The sequence below is a fragment of the Diprion similis genome, chromosome 3, assembly GCF_021155765.1.
Source record: "Diprion similis isolate iyDipSimi1 chromosome 3, iyDipSimi1.1, whole genome shotgun sequence".
Lineage (NCBI taxonomy): Eukaryota > Metazoa > Arthropoda > Insecta > Hymenoptera > Diprionidae > Diprion > Diprion similis.
The window spans coordinates 14,810,398-14,834,718 of record NC_060107.1 but is presented as its reverse complement, the minus strand read 5'-3'; the positions used below and the strand labels follow the sequence as shown (position 1 = coordinate 14,834,718).

Sequence of the window (24,321 nt, the reverse complement as noted above, 5' to 3'; positions counted from 1 at the left end):
ATTTGTATGACCATCTCCAGAGTAATTCGACCCCCAGGAACTCAAGAAACACCCTAAAATAAACGTAGGACCAGCAGCAGAGAAACGACGATGAAAATTATGAGTTTTTCGGCTGTAACTTTCCAGCTATCGCTCGCAGCGTAATGGGACTGCGCTTAATCGATTCCTCTCGCGAAATTACGTCAGAATGGGGCATGCAAAAATTGATTGCAGTACTTTTCGGAATCGTCGAAATTTTTGCCAAAAATTCAAAGGGGTAAGCCTTACTTTTTTGGTCATTTTTGGAGCTGAAAATTTCTCGTCTCGGAATTGATTTGTATGACCATCTCCAGAGTAATTCGACCCCCAGGAACTCAAGAAACACCCTAAAATAAACGTAGGACCAGCAGCAGAGAAACGACGATGAAAATTATGAGTTTTTCGGCTGTAACTTTCCAGCTATCGCTCGCAGCGTAATGGGACTGCGCTTAATCGATTCCTCTCGCGAAATTACGTCAGAATGGGGCATGCAAAAATTGATTGCAGTACTTTTCGGAATCGTCGAAATTTTTGCCAAAAATCCAAAGGGGTTAGCCTTACTTTTTTGGTCATGTTTGGGGCTGAAAATTTCTCGTCTCGGAATCGATTTGTATGACCATCTCTAGAGTAATTCGACCCCCAGGAACTCAGAAAACACAACAAAAAGAGCGTAGGACCAACAGCAGAGAAATGACTACGAAAATCATGAGTTTTTTGGCTGTAACTTTTCAGCTATCGCTCGCAGCGTATTGGGACTGCGCTCAATCGATTCCTTCCGCGAAATTACGTCGGAATAGGGCATGCAAAAATTGATTGCAGCACTTTTCGGAATCGTCGAAATTTTTGCCAAAAATCCAAAGGGGTTAGCCTTACTTTTTTTGTCATTTTTGGAGCTGAAAATTTCTCGTTTCGGAATCGATTTGTATGACCATCTCTAGAGTAATTCGACCCCCAGGAACTCAGAAAACACCTTAAAATAAACGTAGGACCAGCAGCAGAGAAACTACGATGAAAATTATGAGTTTTTCGGCTGTAACTTTCCAGCTATCGCTCGCAGCGTAATGGGACTGCGCTTAATCGATTCTTCTCGCGAAATTACGTCAGAATGGGGCATGCAAAAATTGATTGCAGCACTTTTCGGAATCGTCAAAATTTCTGCCAAAAATCCAAAGGGGTTAGCCTTACTTTTTTGGTCATTTTTGGAGCTGAAAATTTCTCGTCTCGGAATCGATTTGTATGACCATCTCTAGAGTAATTCGACCCCCAGGAACTCAGAAAACACCTTAAAATAAACGTAGGACCAGCAGCAGAGAAACTACGATGAAAATTATGAGTTTTTCGGCTGTAACTTTTCAGCTATCGCTCGCAGCGTATTGGGACTGCGCTTAATCGATTCCTCTCGCGAAATTACGTCGGAATAGGGCATGCAAAAATTGATCGCAGCACTTTTCGGAATCGTCGAAATTATTGCCAAAAATTCAAAGGGGTTAGCCTTACTTTTTTGGTCATTTTTGGAGCTGAAAATTTCTCGTCTCGGAATCGATTTTTATGACCATCTCTAGAGTAATTCGACCCCCAGGAACTCAGAAAACACCTTAAAATAAACGTAGGACCAGCAGCAGAGAAACTACGATGAAAATTATGAGTTTTTCGGCTGTAACTTTCCAGCTATCGCTCGCAGCGTAATGGGACTGCGCTTAATCGATTCCTCTCGCGAAATTACGTCAGAATAGGGCATGCAAAAATTGATTGCAGCACTTTTCGGAATCGTCGAAATTTTTGCCAAAAATCCAAAGGGGTTAGCCTTACTTTTTTGGTCATTTTTGGAGCTGAAAATTTTTCGTCTCGGAATCGATTTGTATGACCATCTCTAGAGTAATTCGACCCCCAGGAACTCAGAAAACACCTTAAAATAAACGTAGGACCAGCAGCAGAGAAACTACGATGAAAATTATGAGTTTTTCGGCTGTAACTTTCCAGCTATCGCTCGCAGCGTAATGGGACTGCGCTTAATCGATTCCTCTCGCGAAATTACGTCAGAATAGGGCATGCAAAAATTGATTGCAGCACTTTTCGGAATCGTCGAAATTTTTGCCAAAAATCCAAAGGGGTTAGCCTTACTTTTTTGGTCATTTGTGGAGCTGAAAATTTCTCGTTTCGGAATCGATTTGTATGACCATCTCTAGAGTAATTCGACCCCCAGGAACTCAGAAAACACCTCAAAATAAACGTAGGACCAGCAGCAGAGAAACTACGATGAAAATTATGAGTTTTTCGGCTGTAACTTTCCAGCTATCGCTCGCAGCGTGATGGGACTGCGCTTAATCGATTCCTCTCGCGAAATTACGTCAGAATAGGGCATGCAAAAATTGATTGCAGCACTTTTCGGAATCGTCGAAATTTTTGCTAAAAATCCAAAGGGGTTAGCCTTACTTTTTTGGTCATTTTGGAGCTGAAAATTTCTCGTTCCGGAATCGATTTGTATGACCATCTCTAGAGTAATTCGACCCCCAGGAACTCAGAAAACACCTCAAAATAAACGTAGGACCAGCAGCAGAGAAACTACGATGAAAATTATGAGTTTTTCGGCTGTAACTTTCCAGCTATCGCTCGCAGCGTATTGAGACTGCGCTTAATCGATTCCTCTCGCGAAATAACGTCGGAATAGGGCATGCAAAAATTGATTGCAGTACTTTTCGGAATCGTCGAAATTTTTGCCAAAAATTCAAAGGGGTTAGCCTTACTTTTTTGGTCATTTTTGGAGCTAAAAATTTCTCGTCTCGGAGTCGATTTTTATGACCATCTCCAGAGTAATTCGACCCCCAGGAACTCAGAAAACACCTTAAAATAAACGTAGGACCAGCAGCAGAGAGACTACGATGAAAATTATGAGTTTTTCGGCTGTAACTTTCCAGCTATCGCTCGCAGCGTAATGGGACTGCGCTTAATCGATTCCTCTCGCGAAATTACGTCAGAATAGGGCATGCAAAAATTGATTGCAGCACTTTTCGGAATCGTCGAAATTTTTGCCAAAAATCCAAAGGGGTTAGCCTTACTTTTTTTGTCATTTTTGGAGCTGAAAATTTCTCGTTTCGGAATCGATTCGTATGACCATCTCTAGAGTAATTCGACCCCCAGGAACTCAGAAAACACCTTAAAATAAACGTAGGACCAGCAGCAGAGAAACTACGATGAAAATGATGAGTTTTTCGGCTGTAACTTTCCAGCTATCGCTCGCAGCGTAATGGGACTGCGCTTAATCGATTCTTCTCGCGAAATTACGTCAGAATGGGGCATGCAAAAATTGATTGCAGCACTTTTCGGAATCGTCAAAATTTCTGCCAAAAATCCAAAGGGGTTAGCCTTACTTTTTTGGTCATTTTTGGAGCTGAAAATTTCTCGTCTCGGAATCGATTTGTATGACCATCTCTAGAGTAATTCGACCCCCAGGAACTCAGAAAACACCTTAAAATAAACGTAGGACCAGCAGCAGAGAAACTACGATGAAAATTATGAGTTTTTCGGCTGTAACTTTTCAGCTATCGCTCGCAGCGTAATAGGACTGCGCTTAATCGATTCCTCTCGCGAAATTACGTCGGAATAGGGCATGCAAAAATTGATCGCAGCACTTTTCGGAATCGTCGAAATTATTGCCAAAAATCCAAAGGGGTTAGCCTTACTTTTTTGGTCATTTTTGGAGCTGAAAATTTCTCGTCTCGGAATTGATTTGTATGACCATCTCCAGAGTAATTCGACCCCCAGGAACTCAAGAAACACCCTAAAATAAACGTAGGACCAGCAGCAGAGAAACGACGATGAAAATTATGAGTTTTTCGGCTGTAACTTTCCAGCTATCGCTCGCAGCGTAATGGGACTGCGCTTAATCGATTCCTCTCGCGAAATTACGTCAGAATGGGGCATGCAAAAATTGATTGCAGTACTTTTCGGAATCGTCGAAATTTTTGCTAAAAATCCAAAGGGGTTAGCCTTACTTTTTTGGTCATTTTTGGGGCTGAAAATTTCTCGTCTCGGAATCGATTTGTATGACCATCTCTAGAGTAATTCGACTTCCAGGAACTCAGAAAACACAACAAAAAGAGCGTAGGACCAACAGCAGAGAAATGACGACGAAAATCATGAGTTTTTTGGCTGTAACTTTTCAGCTATCGCTCGCAGCGTATTGGGACTGCGCTCAATCGATTCCTTCCGCGAAATTACGTCGGAATAGGGCATGCAAAAATTGATTGCAGCACTTTTCGGAATCGTCGAAATTTTTGCCAAAAATCCAAAGGGGTTAGCCTTACTTTTTTTGTCATTTTTGGAGCTGAAAATTTCTCGTTTCGGAATCGATTTGTATGACCATCTCTAGAGTAATTCGACCCCCAGGAACTCAGAAAACACCTGAAAATAAACGTAGGACCAGCAGCAGAGAAACTACGATGAAAATGATGAGTTTTTCGGCTGTAACTTTCCAGCTATCGCTCGCAGCGTAATGGGACTGCGCTTAATCGATTCTTCTCGCGAAATTACGTCAGAATAGGGCATGCAAAAATTGATTGCAGCACTTTTCGGAATCGTCGAAATTTCTGCCAAAAATCCAAAGGGGTTAGCCTTACTTTTTTAGTCATTTTTGGAGCTGAAAATTTCTCGTCTCGGAATCGATTTGTATGACCATCTCTAGAGTAATTCGACCCCCAGGAACTCAGAAAACACCTTAAAATAAACGTAGGACCAGCAGCAGAGAAACTACGATGAAAATTATGAGTTTTTCGGCTGTAACTTTTCAGCTATCGCTCGCAGCGTAATAGGACTGCGCTTAATCGATTCCTCTCGCGAAATTACGTCGGAATAGGGCATGCAAAAATTGATCGCAGCACTTTTCGGAATCGTCGAAATTTTTGCCAAAAATCCAAAGGGGTTAGCCTTACTTTTTTGGTCATTTTTGGAGCTGAAAATTTCTCGTCTCGGAATCGATTTGTATGACCGTCCCTAGAGTAATTCGACCCCCAGGAACTCAAAAAACACCTTGAAATAAACGTAGGACCAGCAGCAGAGAAACGACGATGAAAATTATGAGTCTTTCGGCTGTAACTTTCCAGCTATCGCTCGCAGCGTAATGGGACTGCGCTTAATCGATTCCTCTCGCGAAATTACGTCGGAATAGGGCATGCAAAAATTGATTGCAGCACTTTTCGGAATCGTCGAAATTATTGCCAAAAATCCAAAGGGGTTAGCCTTACTTTTTTGGTCATTTTTGGAGCTGAAAATTTCTCGTCTCGGACTCGATTTGTATGACCATCTCTAGAGTAATTCGACCCCCAGGAACTCAGAAAACACAACAAAAAGAGCGTAGGACCAACAGCAGAGAAATGACGACGAAAATCATGAGTTTTTCGGCTGTAACTTTTCAGCTATCGCTCGCAGCGTATTGGGACTGCGCTTAATCGATTCCTCTCGCGAAATAACGTCGGAATAGGGCATGCAAAAATTGATTGCAGTACTTTTCGAAATCGTCGAAATTTTTGCCAAAAATTCAAAGGGGTTAGCCTTACTTTTTTGGTCATTTTTGGAGCTGAAAATTTCTCGTCTCGGAATCGATTTTTATGACCATCTCTAGAGTAATTCGACCCCCAGGAACTCAGAAAACACCTTAAGATAAACGTAGGACCAGCAGCAGAGAAACTACGATGAAAATGATGAGTTTTTCGGCTGTAACTTTCCAGCTATCGCTCGCAGCGTAATGGGACTGCGCTTAATCGATTCCTCTCGCGAAATTACGTCAGAATAGGGCATGCAAAATTGATTGCAGCACTTTTCGGAATCGTCGAAATTTTTGCCAAAAATCCAAAGGGGTTAGCCTTACTTTTTTGGTCATTTTTGGAGCTGAAAATTTCTCGTCTCGGAATCGATTTGTATGACCATCTCTAGAGTAATTCGACCCCCAGTAACTCAGAAAACACCTTAAAATAAACGTAGGACCAGCAGCAGAGAAACTACGATGAAAATTATGAGTTTTTCGGCTGTAACTTTCCAGCTATCGCTCGCAGCGTAATGGGACTGCGCTTAATCGATTCCTCTCGCGAAATTACGTCAGAATAGGGCATGCAAAAATTGATTGCAGCACTTTTCGGAATCGTCGAAATTTTTGCCAAAAATCCAAAGGGGTTAGCCTTACTTTTTTGGTCATTTTTGGAGCTGAAAATTTCTCGTCTCGGAGTCGATTTGTATGACCATCTCTAGAGTAATTCGACCCCCAGGAACTCAGAAAACACCTCAAAATAAACGTAGGACCAGCAGCAGAGAAACTACGATGAAAATTATGAGTTTTTCGGCTGTAACTTTCCAGCTATCGCTCGCAGCGTGATGGGACTGCGCTTAATCGATTCCTCTCGCGAAATTACGTCAGAATAGGGCATGCAAAAATTGATTGCAGCACTTTTCGGAATCGTCGAAATTTTTGCCAAAAATCCAAAGGGGTTAGCCTTACTTTTTTGGTCATTTTTGGAGCTGAAATTTTCTCGTTCCGGAATCGATTTGTATGACCATCTCTAGAGTAATTCGACCCCCAGGAACTCAGAAAACACCTCAAAATAAACGTAGGACCAGCAGCAGAGAAACTACGATGAAAATTATGAGTTTTTCGGCTGTAACTTTCCAGCTATCGCTCGCAGCGTATTGAGACTGCGCTTAATCGATTCCTCTCGCGAAATAACGTCGGAATAGGGCATGCAAAAATTGATTGCAGTACTTTTCGGAATCGTCGAAATTTTTGCCAAAAATCCAAAGGGGTTAGCCTTACTTTTTTGGTCATTTTTGGAGCTGAAAATTTCTCGTCTCGGAATTGATTTGTATGACCATCTCCAGAGTAATTCGACCCCCAGGAACTCAAGAAACACCCTAAAATAAACGTAGGACCAGCAGCAGAGAAACGACGATGAAAATTATGAGTTTTTCGGCTGTAACTTTCCAGCTATCGCTCGCAGCGTAATGGGACTGCGCTTAATCGATTCCTCTCGCGAAATTACGTCAGAATGGGGCATGCAAAAATTGATTGCAGTACTTTTCGGAATCGTCGAAATTTTTGCCAAAAATTCAAAGGGGTAAGCCTTACTTTTTTGGTCATTTTTGGAGCTGAAAATTTCTCGTCTCGGAATTGATTTGTATGACCATCTCCAGAGTAATTCGACCCCCAGGAACTCAAGAAACACCCTAAAATAAACGTAGGACCAGCAGCAGAGAAACGACGATGAAAATTATGAGTTTTTCGGCTGTAACTTTCCAGCTATCGCTCGCAGCGTAATGGGACTGCGCTTAATCGATTCCTCTCGCGAAATTACGTCGGAATAGGGCATGGAAAAATTGATTGCAGTACTTTTCGGAATCGTCGAAATTTTTGCCAAAAATTCAAAGGGGTAAGCCTTACTTTTTTGGTCATTTTTGGAGCTGAAAATTTCTCGTCTCGGAATTGATTTGTATGACCATCTCCAGAGTAATTCGACCCCCAGGAACTCAAAAAACACCCTAAAATAAACGTAGGACCAGCAGCAGAGAAACGACGATGAAAATTATGAGTTTTTTGGCTGTAACTTTCCAGCTATCGCTCGCAGCGTAATGGGACTGCGCTTAATCGATTCCTCTCGCGAAATTACGTCAGAATGGGGCATGCAAAAATTGATTGCAGTACTTTTCGGAATCGTCGAAATTTTTGCCAAAAATCCAAAGGGGTTAGCCTTACTTTTTTGGTCATTTTTGGGGCTGAAAATTTCTCGTTTCGGAATCGATTTGTATGACCATCTCTAGAGTAATTCGACCCCCAGGAACTCAGAAAACACAACAAAAAGAGCGTAGGACCAACAGCAGAGAAATGACGACGAAAATCATGAGTTTTTTGGCTGTAACTTTTCAGCTATCGCTCGCAGCGTATTGGGACTGCGCTCAATCGATTCCTTCCGCGAAATTACGTCGGAATAGGGCATGCAAAAATTGATTGCAGCACTTTTCGGAATCGTCGAAATTTTTGCCAACAATCCAAAGGGGTTAGCCTTACTTTTTTTGTCATTTTTGGAGCTGAAAATTTCTCGTTTCGGAATCGATTTGTATGACCATCTCTAGAGTAATTCGACCCCCAGGAACTCAGAAAACACAACAAAAAGAGCGTAGGACCAGCAGCAGAGAAACTACGATGAAAATTATGAGTTTTTCGGCTGTAACTTTCCAGCTATCGCTCGCAGCGTAATGGGACTGCGCTTAATCGATTCCTCTCGCGAAATTACGTCAGAATAGGGCATGCAAAAATTGATCGCAGCACTTTTCGGAATCGTCGAAATTTTTGCCAAAAATCCAAAGGGGTTAGCCTTACTTTTTTGGTCATTTTTGGAGCTGAAAATTTCTCGTCTCGGAATCGATTTGTATGACCATCTCTAGAGTAATTTGACCCCCAGGAACTCAGAAAACACCGCAAAATAAACGTAGGACCAGCAGCAGAGAAACTACGATGAAAATTATGAGTTTTTCGGCTGTAACTTTTCAGCTATCGCTCGCAGCGTAATGGGACTGCGCTTAATCGATTCCTCTCGCGAAATTACGTCGGAATAGGGCATGCAAAAATTGATTGCAGTACTTTTCGGAATCGTCGAAATTTTTGCCAAAAATTCAAAGGGGTAAGCCTTACTTTTTTGGTCATTTTTGGAGCTGAAAATTTCTCGTCTCGGAATTGATTTGTATGACCATCTCCAGAGTAATTCGACCCCCAGGAACTCAGAAAACACCTTAAAATAAACGTAGGACCAGCAGCAGAGAAACTACGATGAAAATTATGAGTTTTTCGGCTGTAACTTTCCAGCTATCGCTCGCAGCGTAATGGGACTGCGCTTAATCGATTCCTCTCGCGAAATTACGTCAGAATAGGGCACGCAAAACATGATTGCAGCACTTTTCGGAATCGTCGAAATTTTTGCCAAAAATCCAAAGGGGTTAGCCTTACTTTTTTGGTCATATTTGGAGCTGAAAATTTCTCGTCTCGGAATCGATTTGTATGACCATCTCTAGAGTAATTCGACCCCCAGGAACTCAGAAAACACCTTAAAATAAACGTAGGACCAGCAGCAGAGAAACTACGATGAAAATGATGAGTTTTTCGGCTGTAACTTTCCAGCTATCGCTCGCAGCGTAATGGGACTGCGCTTAATCGATTCCTCTCGCGAAATTACGTCAGAATAGGGCATGCAAAATTGATTGCAGCACTTTTCGGAATCGTCGAAATTTCTGCCAAAAATCCAAAGGGGTTAGCCTTACTTTTTTGGTCATTTTTGGAGCTGAAAATTTCTCGTCTCGGAATCGATTTGTATGACCATCTCTAGAGTAATTCGACCCCCGGGAACTCAGAAAACACCTTAAAATAAACGTAGGACCAGCAGCAGAGAAACGACGATGAAAATTATGAGTCTTTCGGCTGTAACTTTCCAGCTATCGCTCGCAGCGTAATGGGACTGCGCTTAATCGATTCCTCTCGCGAAATTACGTCGGAATAGGGCATGCAAAAATTGATTGCAGCACTTTTCGGAATCGTCGAAATTTTTGCCAAAAATCCAAAGGGGTTAGCCTTACTTTCTTGGTCATTTTTGGAGCTGAAAATTTCTCGTCTCGGAATCGATTTGTATGACCATCTCTAGAGTAATTCGACCCCCAGGAACTCAGAAAACACAACAAAAAGAGCGTAGGACCAACAGCAGAGAAATGACGACGAAAATCATGAGTTTTTCGGCTGTAACTTTTCAGCTATCGCTCGCAGCGTATTGGGACTGCGCTCAATCGATTCCTCTTGCGAAATTACTTCGGAATAGGGCATGCAAAAATTGATTGCAGCACTTTTCGGAATCGTCGAAATTTTCGCCAAGAATCCAAAGGGGTAAGCCTTACTTTTTTGGTCATTTTTGGAGCTGAAAATTTCTCGTCTCGGAATCGATTTGTATGACCATCTCTAGAGTAATTCGACCCCCAGGAACTCAGAAAACACCTTAAAATAAACGTAGGACCAGCAGCAGAGAAACTACGATGAAAATGATGAGTTTTTCGGCTGTAACTTTCCAGCTATCGCTCGCAGCGTAATGGGACTGCGCTTAATCGATTTCTCTCGCGAAATTACGTCAGAATAGGGCATGCAAAATTGATTGCAGCACTTTTCGGAATCGTCGAAATTTCTGCCAAAAATCCAAAGGGGTTAGCCTTACTTTTTTGGTCATTTTTGGAGCTGAAAATTTCTCGTCTCGGAATCGATTTGTATGACCATCTCTAGAGTAATTCGACCCCCAGGAACTCAGAAAACACCTTAAAATAAACGTAGGACCAGCAGCAGAGAAACTACGATGAAAATGATGAGTTTTTCGGCTGTAACTTTCCAGCTATCGCTCGCAGCGTAATGGGACTGCGCTTAATCGATTCCTCTCGCGAAATTACGTCAGAATAGGGCATGCAAAATTGATTGCAGCACTTTTCGGAATCGTCGAAATTTCTGCCAAAAATCCAAAGGGGTTAGCCTTACTTTTTTGGTCATTTTTGGAGCTGAAAATTTCTCGTCTCGGAATCGATTTGTATGACCATCTCTAGAGTAATTCGACCCCCAGGAACTCAGAAAACACCTTAAAATAAACGTAGGACCAGCAGCAGAGAAACGACGATGAAAATTATGAGTCTTTCGGCTGTAACTTTCCAGCTATCGCTCGCAGCGTAATGGGACTGCGCTTAATCGATTCCTCTCGCGAAATCACGTCGGAATAGGGCATGCAAAAATTGATTGCAGCACTTTTCGGAATCGTCGAAATTTTTGCCAAAAATCCAAAGGGGTTAGCCTTACTTTCTTGGTCATTTTTGGAGCTGAAAATTTCTCGTCTCGGAATCGATTTGTATGACCATCTCTAGAGTAATTCGACCCCCAGGAACTCAGAAAACACAACAAAAAGAGCGTAGGACCAACAGCAGAGAAATGACGACGAAAATCATGAGTTTTTCGGCTGTAACTTTTCAGCTATCGCTCGCAGCGTATTGGGACTGCGCTCAATCGATTCCTCTTGCGAAATTACGTCGGAATAGGGCATGCAAAAATTGATTGCAGCACTTTTCGGAATCGTCGAAATTTTCGCCAAAAATCCAAAGGGGTAAGCCTTACTTTTTTGGTCATTTTTGGAGCTGAAAATTTCTCGTTTCGGAATCGATTTGTATGACCATCTCTAGAGTAATTCGACCCCCAGGAACTCAGAAAACACCTTAAAATAAACGTAGGACCAGCAGCAGAGAAACTACGATGAAAATGATGAGTTTTTCGGCTGTAACTTTCCAGCTATCGCTCGCAGCGTAATGGGACTGCGCTTAATCGATTCCTCTCGCGAAATTACGTCAGAATAGGGCATGCAAAATTGATCGCAGCACTTTTCGGAATCGTCGAAATTTCTGCCAAAAATCCAAAGGGGTTAGCCTTACTTTTTTGGTCATTTTTGGAGCTGAAAATTTCTCGTCTCGGAATCGATTTGTATGACCATCTCTAGAGTAATTCGACCCCCAGGAACTCAGAAAACACCTTAAAATAAACGTAGGACCAGCAGCAGAGAAACGACGATGAAAATTATGAGTCTTTCGGCTGTAACTTTCCAGCTATCGCTCGCAGCGTAATGGGACTGCGCTTAATCGATTCCTCTCGCGAAATTACGTCGGAATAGGGCATGCAAAAATTGATTGCAGCACTTTTCGGAATCGTCGAAATTTTTGCCAAAAATCCAAAGGGGTTAGCCTTACTTTCTTGGTCATTTTTGGAGCTGAAAATTTCTCGTCTCGGAATCGATTTGTATGACCATCTCTAGAGTAATTCGACCCCCAGGAACTCAGAAAACACAACAAAAAGAGCGTAGGACCAACAGCAGAGAAATGACGACGAAAATCATGAGTTTTTCGGCTGTAACTTTTCAGCTATCGCTCGCAGCGTATTGGGACTGCGCTCAATCGATTCCTCTTGCGAAATTACGTCGGAATAGGGCATGCAAAAATTGATTGCAGCACTTTTCGGAATCGTCGAAATTTTTGCCAAAAATCCAAAGGGGTAAGCCTTACTTTTTTGGTCATTCTTGGAGCTGAAAATTTCTCGTCTCGGAATCGATTTGTACGACCATCTCTAGAGTAATTCGACCCCCAGGAACTCAGAAAACACCTTAAAATAAACGTAGGACCAGCAGCAGAGAAACTACGATGAAAATGATGAGTTTTTCGGCTGTAACTTTCCAGCTATCGCTCGCAGCGTAATGGGACTGCGCTTAATCGATTCCTCTCGCGAAATTACGTCAGAATAGGGCATGCAAAATTGATTGCAGCACTTTTCGGAATCGTCGAAATTTCTGCCAAAAATCCAAAGGGGTTAGCCTTACTTTTTTGGTCATTTTTGGAGCTGAAAATTTCTCGTCTCGGAATCGATTTGTATGACCATCTCTAGAGTAATTCGACCCCCAGGAACTCAGAAAACACCTTAAAATAAACGTAGGACCAGCAGCAGAGAAACTACGATGAAAATGATGAGTTTTTCGGCTGTAACTTTCCAGCTATCGCTCGCAGCGTAATGGGACTGCGCTTAATCGATTCCTCTCGCGAAATTACGTCAGAATAGGGCATGCAAAATTGATTGCAGCACTTTTCGGAATCGTCGAAATTTCTTCCAAAAATCCAAAGGGGTTAGCCTTACTTTTTTGGTCATTTTTGGAGCTGAAAATTTCTCGTCTCGGAATCGATTTGTATGACCATCTCTAGAGTAATTCGACCCCCAGGAACTCAGAAAACACCTTAAAATAAACGTAGGACCAGCAGCAGAGAAACGACGATGAAAATTATGAGTCTTTCGGCTGTAACTTTCCAGCTATCGCTCGCAGCGTAATGGGACTGCGCTTAATCGATTCCTCTTGCGAAATTACGTCGGAATAGGGCATGCAAAAATTGATTGCAGCACTTTTCGGAATCGTCGAAATTTTTGCCAAAAATCCAAAGGGGTTAGCCTTACTTTCTTGGTCATTTTTGGAGCTGAAAATTTCTCGTCTCGGAATCGATTTGTATGACCATCTCTAGAGTAATTCGACCCCCAGGAACTCAGAAAACACAACAAAAAGAGCGTAGGACCAACAGCAGAGAAATGACGACGAAAATCATGAGTTTTTCGGCTGTAACTTTTCAGCTATCGCTCGCAGCGTATTGGGACTGCGCTCAATCGATTCCTCTTGCGAAATTACGTCGGAATAGGGCATGCAAAAATTGATTGCAGCACTTTTCGGAATCGTCGAAATTTTCGCCAAAAATCCAAAGGGGTAAGCCTTACTTTTTTGGTCATTTTTGGAGCTGAAAATTTCTCGTCTCGGAATCGATTTCTATGACCATCTCTAGAGTAATTCGACCCCCAGGAACTCAGAAAACACCTTAAAATAAACGTAGGACCAGCAGCAGAGAAACTACGATGAAAATGATGAGTTTTTCGGCTGTAACTTTCCAGCTATCGCTCGCAGCGTAATGGGACTGCGCTTAATCGATTCCTCTCGCGAAATTACGTCAGAATAGGGCATGCAAAATTGATTGCAGCACTTTTCGGAATCGTCGAAATTTCTGCCAAAAATCCAAAGGGGTTAGCCTTACTTTTTTGGTCATTTTTGGAGCTGAAAATTTCTCGTCTCGGAATCGATTTGTATGACCATCTCTAGAGTAATTCGACCCCCAGGAACTCAGAAAACACCTTAAAATAAACGTAGGACCAGCAGCAGAGAAACTACGATGAAAATGATGAGTTTTTCGGCTGTAACTTTCCAGCTATCGCTCGCAGCGTAATGGGACTGCGCTTAATCGATTCCTCTCGCGAAATTACGTCAGAATAGGGCATGCAAAATTGATTGCAGCACTTTTCGGAATCGTCGAAATTTCTGCCAAAAATCCAAAGGGGTTAGCCTTACTTTTTTGGTCATTTTTGGAGCTGAAAATTTCTCGTCTCGGAATCGATTTGTATGACCATCTCTAGAGTAATTCGACCCCCAGGAACTCAGAAAACACCTTAAAATAAACGTAGGACCAGCAGCAGAGAAACGACGATGAAAATTATGAGTCTTTCGGCTGTAACTTTCCAGCTATCGCTCGCAGCGTAATGGGACTGCGCTTAATCGATTCCTCTCGCGAAATTACGTCGGAATAGGGCATGCAAAAATTGATTGCAGCACTTTTCGGAATCGTCGAAATTTTTGCCAAAAATCCAAAGGGGTTAGCCTTACTTTCTTGGTCATTTTTGGAGCTGAAAATTTCTCGTCTCGGAATCGATTTGTATGACCATCTCTAGAGTAATTCGACCCCCAGGAACTCAGAAAACACAACAAAAAGAGCGTAGGACCAACAGCAGAGAAATGACGACGAAAATCATGAGTTTTTCGGCTGTAACTTTTCAGCTATCGCTCGCAGCGTATTGGGACTGCGCTCAATCGATTCCTCTTGCGAAATTACGTCGGAATAGGGCATGCAAAAATTGATTGCAGCACTTTTCGGAATCGTCGAAATTTTTGCCAAAAATCCAAAGGGGTAAGCCTTACTTTTTTGGTCATTCTTGGAGCTGAAAATTTCTCGTCTCGGAATCGATTTGTACGACCATCTCTAGAGTAATTCGACCCCCAGGAACTCAGAAAACACCTTAAAATAAACGTAGGACCAGCAGCAGAGAAACGACGATGAAAATTATGAGTCTTTCGGCTGTAACTTTCCAGCTATCGCTCGCAGCGTAATGGGACTGCGCTTAATCGATTCCTCTCGCGAAATTACGTCGGAATAGGGCATGCAAAAATTGATTGCAGCACTTTTCGGAATCGTCGAAATTTTTGCCAAAAATCCAAAGGGGTTAGCCTTACTTTCTTGGTCATTTTTGGAGCTGAAAATTTCTCGTCTCGGAATCGATTTGTATGACCATCTCTAGAGTAATTCGACCCCCAGGAACTCAGAAAACACAACAAAAAGAGCGTAGGACCAACAGCAGAGAAATGACGACGAAAATCATGAGTTTTTCGGCTGTAACTTTTCAGCTATCGCTCGCAGCGTATTGGGACTGCGCTCAATCGATTCCTCTTGCGAAATTACGTCGGAATAGGGCATGCAAAAATTGATTGCAGCACTTTTCGGAATCGTCGAAATTTTCGCCAAAAATCCAAAGGGGTAAGCCTTACTTTTTTGGTCATTTTTGGAGCTGAAAATTTCTCGTCTCGGAATCGATTTGTATGACCATCTCTAGAGTAATTCGACCCCCAGGAACTCAGAAAACACCTCAAAATAAACGTAGGACCAGCAGCAGAGAAACTACGATGAAAATGATGAGTTTTTCGGCTGTAACTTTCCAGCTATCGCTCGCAGCGTAATGGGACTGCGCTTAATCGATTCCTCTCGCGAAATTACGTCAGAATAGGGCATGCAAAATTGATTGCAGCACTTTTCGGAATCGTCGAAATTTCTGCCAAAAATCCAAAGGGGTTAGCCTTACTTTTTTGGTCATTTTTGGAGCTGAAAATTTCTTGTCTCGGAATCGATTTGTATGACCATCTCTAGAGTAATTCGACCCCCAGGAACTCAGAAAACACCTTAAAATAAACGTAGGACCAGCAGCAGAGAAACGACGATGAAAATTATGAGTCTTTCGGCTGTAACTTTCCAGCTATCGCTCGCTCCGTAATGGGACTGCGCTTAATCGATTCCTCTCGCGAAATTACGTCGGAATAGGGCATGCAAAAATTGATTGCAGCACTTTTCGGAATCGTCGAAATTTTTGCCAAAAATCCAAAGGGGCTAGCCTTACTTTCTTGGTCATTTTTGGAGCTGAAAATTTCTCGTCTCGGAATCGATTTGTATGACCATCTCTAGAGTAATTCGACCCCCAGGAACTCAGAAAACACAACAAAAAGAGCGTAGGACCAACAGCAGAGAAATGACGACGAAAATCATGAGTTTTTCGGCTGTAACTTTTCAGCTATCGCTCGCAGCGTATTGGGACTGCGCTCAATCGATTCCTCTTGCGAAATTACGTCGGAATAGGGCATGCAAAAATTGATTGCAGCACTTTTCGGAATCGTCGAAATTTTCGCCAAAAATCCAAAGGGGTAAGCCTTACTTTTTTGGTCATTTTTGGAGCTGAAAATTTCTCGTCTCGGAATCGATTTGTATGACCATCTCCAGAGTAATTCGACCCCCAGGAACTCAGAAAACACATCAAAAAGAGCGTAGGACCAACAGCAGAGAAATGACGATGAAAATCATGAGTTTTTCGGCTGTAACTTTCCAGCTATCGCTCGCAGCGTATTGGGACTGCGCTTAATCGATTCCTCTCGCGAAATTACGTCGGAATAGGGCATGCAAAAATTGATTGCAGCACTTTTCGGAATCGTCGCAATTTAAGCCAAAAATCCAAAGGGGTAAGCCTTAGTTTCTTTGTAATTTTTGGAGCTGAAAATTTCTCGTCTCGGAATCGATTCGTACGGCTCCTCCCAGACCAATGCGTCGTTAAGGAACTCAGAAAACACAGCAAAAAGAGCGTAGGACCAACAGCAGAGAAGCTACGACACACAGATCATCAGCTAAAAAATCGACGAAACATTCCTTTTTTTTTTGGCTGTCACTTTCAATCCGTTGCTCGCAGCGTATTGGAGCTGCGCTCAATCGTTTTCTCTCGCAAATATACATCAGAATGGTGCCTCAACGAATCATTTGCGGCACTTTTCAAAGTGGTCTAAATTCGCATCAAAAATCTAAAGGGGTCAGCCTTTCTTTTTTTTAGTAAAAAACTCTGCGTCCCACAATTAATCCAAACCACCTTCTTCTAGACTAATTGTGATTCAAGAATCGCAAAATAGGTATTTGGAAAATCGTTGGATCAACACATGATTAGGTACGAAGAGAAAACGGAGAAATTTATGTAGGCATATGTCATTAGATTTCATGTTACATAAAATACTAACAATACAATTCATACGTCCTATATCCTACAGGGTTGCATTGAAGCTGTACTCAGGCCGGAAGTCAAACTGCGCTCACTGCAATAATGACTATCTTATACAACCTTGTTCATATTCTGCTTCAAGCAATGTATATCGCAGTACTTTCTTACACGCAATGTGTCACAGTAATACTTCTCGAGTAATGTTTGTTTATTGTATTGCATTTTTCTTGTTTTGAACTTCAATACTATTGGACATACTATACTAATTATAACAATGAGTAAGGGAGACCGGCGCTAGAAATTGACACCGGTAGGTTGTTACAGACGTTACCTCTTGTAAACTATATGGAAGATGGTGCCACGTGTTAAGGTTTAAATACCTTAGCCCCCCGCCCCTTAACCTGTGGCACCGTTATCCATATAGTTTAGATTTAATAACCTTTGTAACAACCAACCGATGTCCCCTTTAGCTCTTGTCTCCCTTATATTAATATAGTAATTATTCGTATGTTATGACTTTATCAGTATAATGTACTAGTACAATATATTTGAATTATACAATTCGGAAACTTGATAAAATAGTAAACACTGACACCTGAACACTTGTAATAGAACTAAGGCACACTGAATAAACTGGAACTGTAACTTTGTAGCTGTGAGTTTGTGATTTTTTTCATCCACTTTTTTCAATAACTCATAAAAATTGGATGTTTTTCAACCGCATAAGTTTCGATTCGTTTCTGGCAACGTGTGTAGACTCTGTATGCAATGGGTTCCTTTCGTAAAATTACATCGATATTGGGTATAAATTATTCGATTCTACCATTTTCCAAAATCCGCCAAAAATGAACTTAAACAATCCGAAGGAGTTTTGCTCTTTTGCGATTTTCAGAGCACCGAAACTCATCCTCTTAGAATCGTTTGGTAGTACTGTTTTCCACTAATTGGACCTTCAGGGATAGGTAGAAGACATTAAAAAGAGCACATGTAGGACCAACAACAAAGGAATTACGAAAAGTATTTTAAGTTTTCCGTCTGTAACTCTTGATACGTTGCTCGCAGCGTATTGCACAAAGCTTATCTATAAGCTCTATGAGTAGCTATTCCAGAATCAAGAAGAAAATCTAATTCATTCTCATCATTCTAGAATCGTAATTCATGTCATGCATAGAAATGATTCAAGTATTGGTATCTTTTTCATTGACGTTTATTGTTCAGAAAAAAGGCCGTGGACATACTGCAATAATTTCAGTAAGGACCATCTGTTAACAAACGTATGAAAAGGCATTTTAATCCTGCACGAATGCACGTTTCTGGAATAAAGAGAATAAATTAGATTTTTTATTACCTCGATAAACTGCTACCGTTTTATTCGGCTTCCTTCTCGCTTCTTCATTTTCACCGTTTCTCCACGACTCTAATATTTTCATAAAAATTTTCATCTCTACCGAGGTTAAATGTTACACATCATTGGCGACTACCATCAGACTCGCAAAATTTTTCTAGTTTTCTCTCTTTCCTTTTTATTTTGAACTACATCTCTCTGCATTATAATTGTATGTTGATGTTGCTGGTACAGAATATAAGTCTCGGAAATTATATTTATTGTATTTCCAAGATTTAAAATTTTTTATTTCACGTGTGGTGCTTCTCCCCCCCCCCCCCCCCTCCCCCCGCACTCGCGCTTAGTGTATCTTCTACTTGTATGCTTTATTTAGATTTTTTCTTCTATTCTTTGCAAGCCAATAATGCGACCAGAGTTGAGTTGGAAATAAAGTCCTTCATGTAATACACGAGTAAAAGTCGATTCTGTGATAGTCGAACAGAACGTTCGGAGAATACGATACGAGAATACCAAACCATAATGTATATTTATATATATTTCTTTGTAAAAAGGACTATATTTATAAGGTTCTAGCTCAATCGCCATCAGTCGAATGCTGGTCACATACATATTGCACATCCATGTATAGTCAATTCGCTTTCATAGAATTCACTACAGACTACTGATATAGGAGATCGCTCAACTTATACTGCAAGATGAAGCAATGTTATTCAGTCAAGTAATCAGTGTACCTTGGATCTGATGGCATAAAGGTGATCGTTCATCTGGCGAAACCGTGAAGCCAGAGCAAAGCTTACCAACATCAGAAAGAGGTCCATGAAATTCCAAGCAAAGGTGCTGATAATGTTTAAGCATTGGACCAGAACACCCTTCCACCAATTGTAAGGCGTCAAATCGAAGACCTTTGCATATAAATGGACAAAAGGACGTGAGAAACTATGATTCAGAGAAAGGAAATTACAAGTTGATCAATCGAGTTTATCAGATGAATTATTATACCCACCTGAGGAAATTGCGACTGAAAATATGTCGCCACGATGTCTGTATCCCTTCGAAGAGCAGCGCATTCTAAGGCACTCGCATAACCGGATATAATCGACAGCACATGCTCGACTGCAAGGAGAATGGCGTACTATAAAAAGGCGGAATTGAAACACCATCGCGAAAAAATGTCTACAAATCCTTCGTTATATCGTGGTAAAGGGAGGTAAAAGGCAGTTAAAGAACTTGAAAACTATTTATAATTGATCGAATTTGATTCAAACTTGGATCTTTTAGTGGCGATTGTTGCACATCGATCTGTCCCAATGATGCTCAAATTGCAATTAAAGCGTGAAACTTGTTCTTACAAAGCTTAGAAAAGATTTGGGAACGTGTGCCAAAAGTGTTTTCTTGACTCAAAGCAAATTTCAACAGGTGTTTATTTTGTATTCAAGAATGATTAAAACGAAGATCTCTTAGGTCACATGAAATTCCACGAATCAATTGCAAATTCGTGAATTGATCAATATGGCATCGCGCTGAGTGATCGGCTGATCATTGTAGGCGAATAATATGAACGCAAAGAGGTAGAAGACCTGGTACAAACGGTTAAAATTTTGTTTTCTTTGATCGAGTTGACCAAGATCGAAACACATGTTTAAAAACGACTTTTACGATCAAATAGCAGTATAAAATTTCACTGCAATAGCTGAAATATTTTAATGTTTCATTGTGACTGACCTAAGGCTATGGTTATGGTGACACCAGCAATGAGAGCAAGTCTGGTTTTCAACTGCATTCCTGTCGATGGCGTCGGCGAAATGTTCATTTCGTTTTCCACCTTTTCCCAAAAGCGTACGAGGCACGGCCAACGCGTGGCGAGTCTCAGAAATAACACCATTGTAATGCAGGCAGCCCCAAAGAAGACGATATTGGCTATTATTGAGAAATAAAAGTTTACATTTTTCAGCTAAATGTAATATTAAAGCCTTCTTGCTCAAATCTATCAAACAATCATTAATTCATTATATAATTACTTGTCTTTGTCGCTGTTATCCCGGAATGCGACACTCGGACGATGCTGCTGACTGTAAGTGTAATCGCGCCCGTCAACGAGATGATAAAATATAAAATCTTAGGACTTTTCCAGGTGAATCTGAACAAAATAATGAGGGTGACTCGTCAGCAATTGGTCTATTTATCGGAGCGGAAGTGTTTTTTTTTTTTCTAAAATAATGCGACAACCGGCCATTTCATACTTACTTTAAATAAGAAGAGTCTGGAGACCGAACGCCAGACACAGGTAAAACGGCGAAACATTGGGCCATCAAGAGAATGGGCCCAATCGCAAGGTGGAATCGGTTTTGGTCGTCTCTCCACTTATTCTGTGGTATTACTGTAGTTTGACATAAGTAAGTGCGATGAAAATCATTCTCATTTACTCAATTCTAGTCCCTTACAGCAAGGAACATCAGTTTGGTGTCCCCCTCTGATTTCGGTGAGACTTATGTATGTTGTAGAACATTGAAAACTAAGAACACGTATTTTTTTATCTGCGGAAAAACGGTTTAAAAGGGTTAAAACGACCCCCAAAGATGGGGACTCAACGAGCTGATTTCTTGACGCGCTTCATATATTTGAATGAAACCAAAACTGAATTTTTTTTCTAATTAATAGGAAAACTTGAGCGTTAGTTTCATTAAAATCCATCAAACCATCTTTCCGCAGATAAAGAAAATACATGTCTCGTAGTTTTCAATATTCTACAACATACATGAGTCTCAACGAAATCAGAGGGGGATTAAATCATTTAAGTTCGTAGTTATTTTCTCTATACTTTGACAGGCCTTTGGCTAAATTCGCAATTAACAAAGATAGTATCAGGCATCGTTTGATCCAGCAAACTTGGCTATATTAGTGAAACTTTCGAATGGTCGAACATAAAAATCGATATTCTATGCGATGACTCATCATATTTGACCTTAGTCTCTCTGCAAAGTCAACGTAATGGTCAATATCGTAAGTGGTGGTACTGAAAACATATCTGCGGAGCTAAAGGAGAGCGTAACGATAGACTGCTCTTGCATGCCTGCGATATTCTGAGTATTCTGACTGAAAAAACGTCCAGAGCTTCGATTTTGACTCGCTGGGCCCCGCCAAGACTTTGGGATTAACATTTGACAATATTCAATGAGATTCACTGCTGTTTACTGCTTGAATTTCTTCATTGAAAACACATGAAAGCATCTGCTGAGAATCACAAATCATTCATTTTGGTATGCAATTGGCTGAAACTTCCATTACCACCAATTCTGGAATAAATACATTCGTTTTTATGAACCATAATACCTAAAAAACCATTTTGAAATCGTTTAGTTTGGTTTGGTAGGGTAAGGTTACTTTAGGTTCGGTTTTGCAATTAAACATTTGTTACAATGTTTTGAAGCTGGCTTCGTGAACAGTTTTAATAAATGATTGAAACAGTGAAAATCGATGGTGAATAGATTATTGTTACTCCTTATTTTCTCGAGTTTTGTAATATCTGTATTGAGCTGTGCCACACAATCATCTGATTAAAAACTGTATCTTCACCAAAAATACATAATTTCATCGACACTTCAAAGCAAATGTAAGCAACTTGCCATATTAACGTCTTGTCTCATTGTCAATGCGTTATTTAATCGACATGCCAACGAATACGACGCATATTCCTAATAAAGCGATGTGTAATATAAATCTTTGTTCGGTTTGCTTTGCTTCGCTTATGCATAGTGTGTTGGTTATGAACCATGTTGAAGTTAGCGACGTTATCGTAACGATTAGTCCTCAGGAAAAACCGTTACACCGTGATGTTGGAGTTGTTTGAAATTCGGTAAACCGTAATAAAACAAAACACACTCATATATTAAAATCTTTAGTCCTTCAAAATCATTGTAAATATAAGAAATTAATGATTTTTATCTTCAATATTTCCTCACGATAACGTTACTAATCTAAATCTCGTGGTTATGATGGAAGTTTCAGCCAATTGTATACCAAAATTAATGATTTGTGATTCTCAGCAGATGCTTTCATGTGTTTTCACCGTCCAGTAGATGGAACGGAGCACGAGGGGCTTCATTTTTAAGTTTAAGGAAACACTCCTACAAGTTTTGGCAGAATCCGGAAGTGTGATACTCCCCTAGTGCGTTAAATTTTTTTTTCTCTCTTATGAAATGATGGAGACAGAGTCGAAAGAAATTGGGCAAAACGGATTAAAAAGGGAAATGCAAGTAGAAATTGAAACCCTATGATGAAAATTCGTGAGATTAAATGAGTCCCTGAGGCAAAATGGGATTCTAGATAGAAAGTTTAGTGCTGCAGTGCGATTAATCGGCATCTTCGATTAATCATTTTTCCGATTAATCGATTAATCGCATAGCATTAACAGAAAGCAAAAGAAAGTTGTAAGCTCACCATCGATGGCAACAGCGTCAGCTTTTGTAGTATCATCCCTCCCAAAAAAAAAATCTCCACCGACAGACCTTGAAATGTGAAAATCACTCTTAGACATTTATGCATTACCACTTCATAAATAATAAATTCATTAGAAAAAAAAAATGTGAATTAGTCATCATTAGTCCATTTTTCTGTAGGCCCATAACGTGTTTCGTTTTTCAGTTCCGTCTGATACAAATAAAAAAAAAAAAAAAAAAAATCGACAAACCTAAAAAATACAACGACTGTTATTATAAATCGCTGAAGGAAAAATAAATAAAAATTACAAACAAGCCAGTCCCTGCTATATACTGTATACATAATGCTCAGAGCTGTATGTATTTGCATGTGTAATACAAGCTTCCATAAAATTTATTCTCGGTTATCTACAACTGACAGTAAATGTGATTAATAAAACGTACGCGACAGTTCTGTATGTTATACGTGCGTCTAATCTATTGCTAATACTCAATGAAGACCTGCCATCGCTTCTCTTCATACGTCGGTAAACATGAACAGGTATTTCACATAAGGTATTGATAAAATTGAAAAAACCGGTAACTACGCCTCTATATCTCCCTATAATCACCACCGAAGCATGTTTTCCGTTGCAAAATAACAACCAAGACATATATACTCCAGGAGCCAAAGTAAATAAAGTTCGTTCACACTGGAGTGTACTACGGAATTGATTTTCTTGATGGAAAATGTTTGGTGGTTCCGTCTGAATGTAAATTCAAGTTGGTGCGACGGGTGGCGGGGTGGCGGGGCGGGAGGGGGGGGGGGGGGTGGACTTTAGAATTTTAGAAAACACATTTTATAAAAATCTCGTGAATTATGCATCGTACGACAAAAACAGTGGTGGTCGTTTTCGTAGATAATAAAACTCTCTACAACATATATGTGAAACTTTTTTCTGTGTAGCGCATAGAGTTTTATTTATAACACGCAAAACTTTTTTCAAAATCTTGTAGTTATTATGCGTAAACTCAGAATTTACACGGTTAGAGTTCCAATTTTATGAACAAAAACTTGAAATAAAGTTATCGAAAATTTTACGTCCAGCTAATTTCGATATTGCCATTTTTACAATACTGTTTCATCATTCGTTAAGTATACATATATTTAGCAATAACCATGTTAAAAAAAAGTGTAGCTCGCTATATATAAAAATCGTTGCACTATACAGAAAAAAATTTAAGGACAAATTGTAGATAATTTTATTATCTACGAAAAATATTCCAACTGTTTTTGTTGTACGACGCACGGTTCACATGATATTTCATGAAACGTGTTTCCCAATATGGCGGCTGAAGTCCCCACCCCCCCCCCCCCCCCCTCCCCCCGTCCCGTCGTCCTGCCAATTTGAATTTCAATTCAGGGGACACCCCCCGAAAATTTTCCAACAAGAATATAAATTTTGTAGAAAATTGCAGAAAAAAAAGTACCCGGCTCTTGGACTCAAAAATTCGTCGATCAATTTACAGTAGTCATTCCTCGCTTGCAAATCCTTATAATACAATTG

At 40.5% G+C, this 24,321-nt stretch overlaps 1 protein-coding gene across 1 annotated transcript in view; it reads right to left on the bottom strand.

Moving 5' to 3' along the window:
• LOC124404532 (gustatory receptor for sugar taste 64f-like) overlaps positions 1–24,321 on the bottom strand; it is a 59,779-nt gene that overhangs the window by 33,625 nt on the left and 1,833 nt on the right. Inside the window, exons 2-7 of the mRNA XM_046878740.1 lie at positions 22,776–22,843; positions 20,583–20,715; positions 20,357–20,475; positions 20,061–20,255; positions 19,342–19,451; positions 19,070–19,240 (exon numbers count right to left, since the gene is read on the bottom strand). Coding sequence (XP_046734696.1) covers positions 19,070–19,240; positions 19,342–19,451; positions 20,061–20,255; positions 20,357–20,475; positions 20,583–20,715; positions 22,776–22,843 — 796 coding nt within the window. The remainder of the gene's footprint in view (positions 1–19,069; positions 19,241–19,341; positions 19,452–20,060; positions 20,256–20,356; positions 20,476–20,582; positions 20,716–22,775; positions 22,844–24,321) is intronic.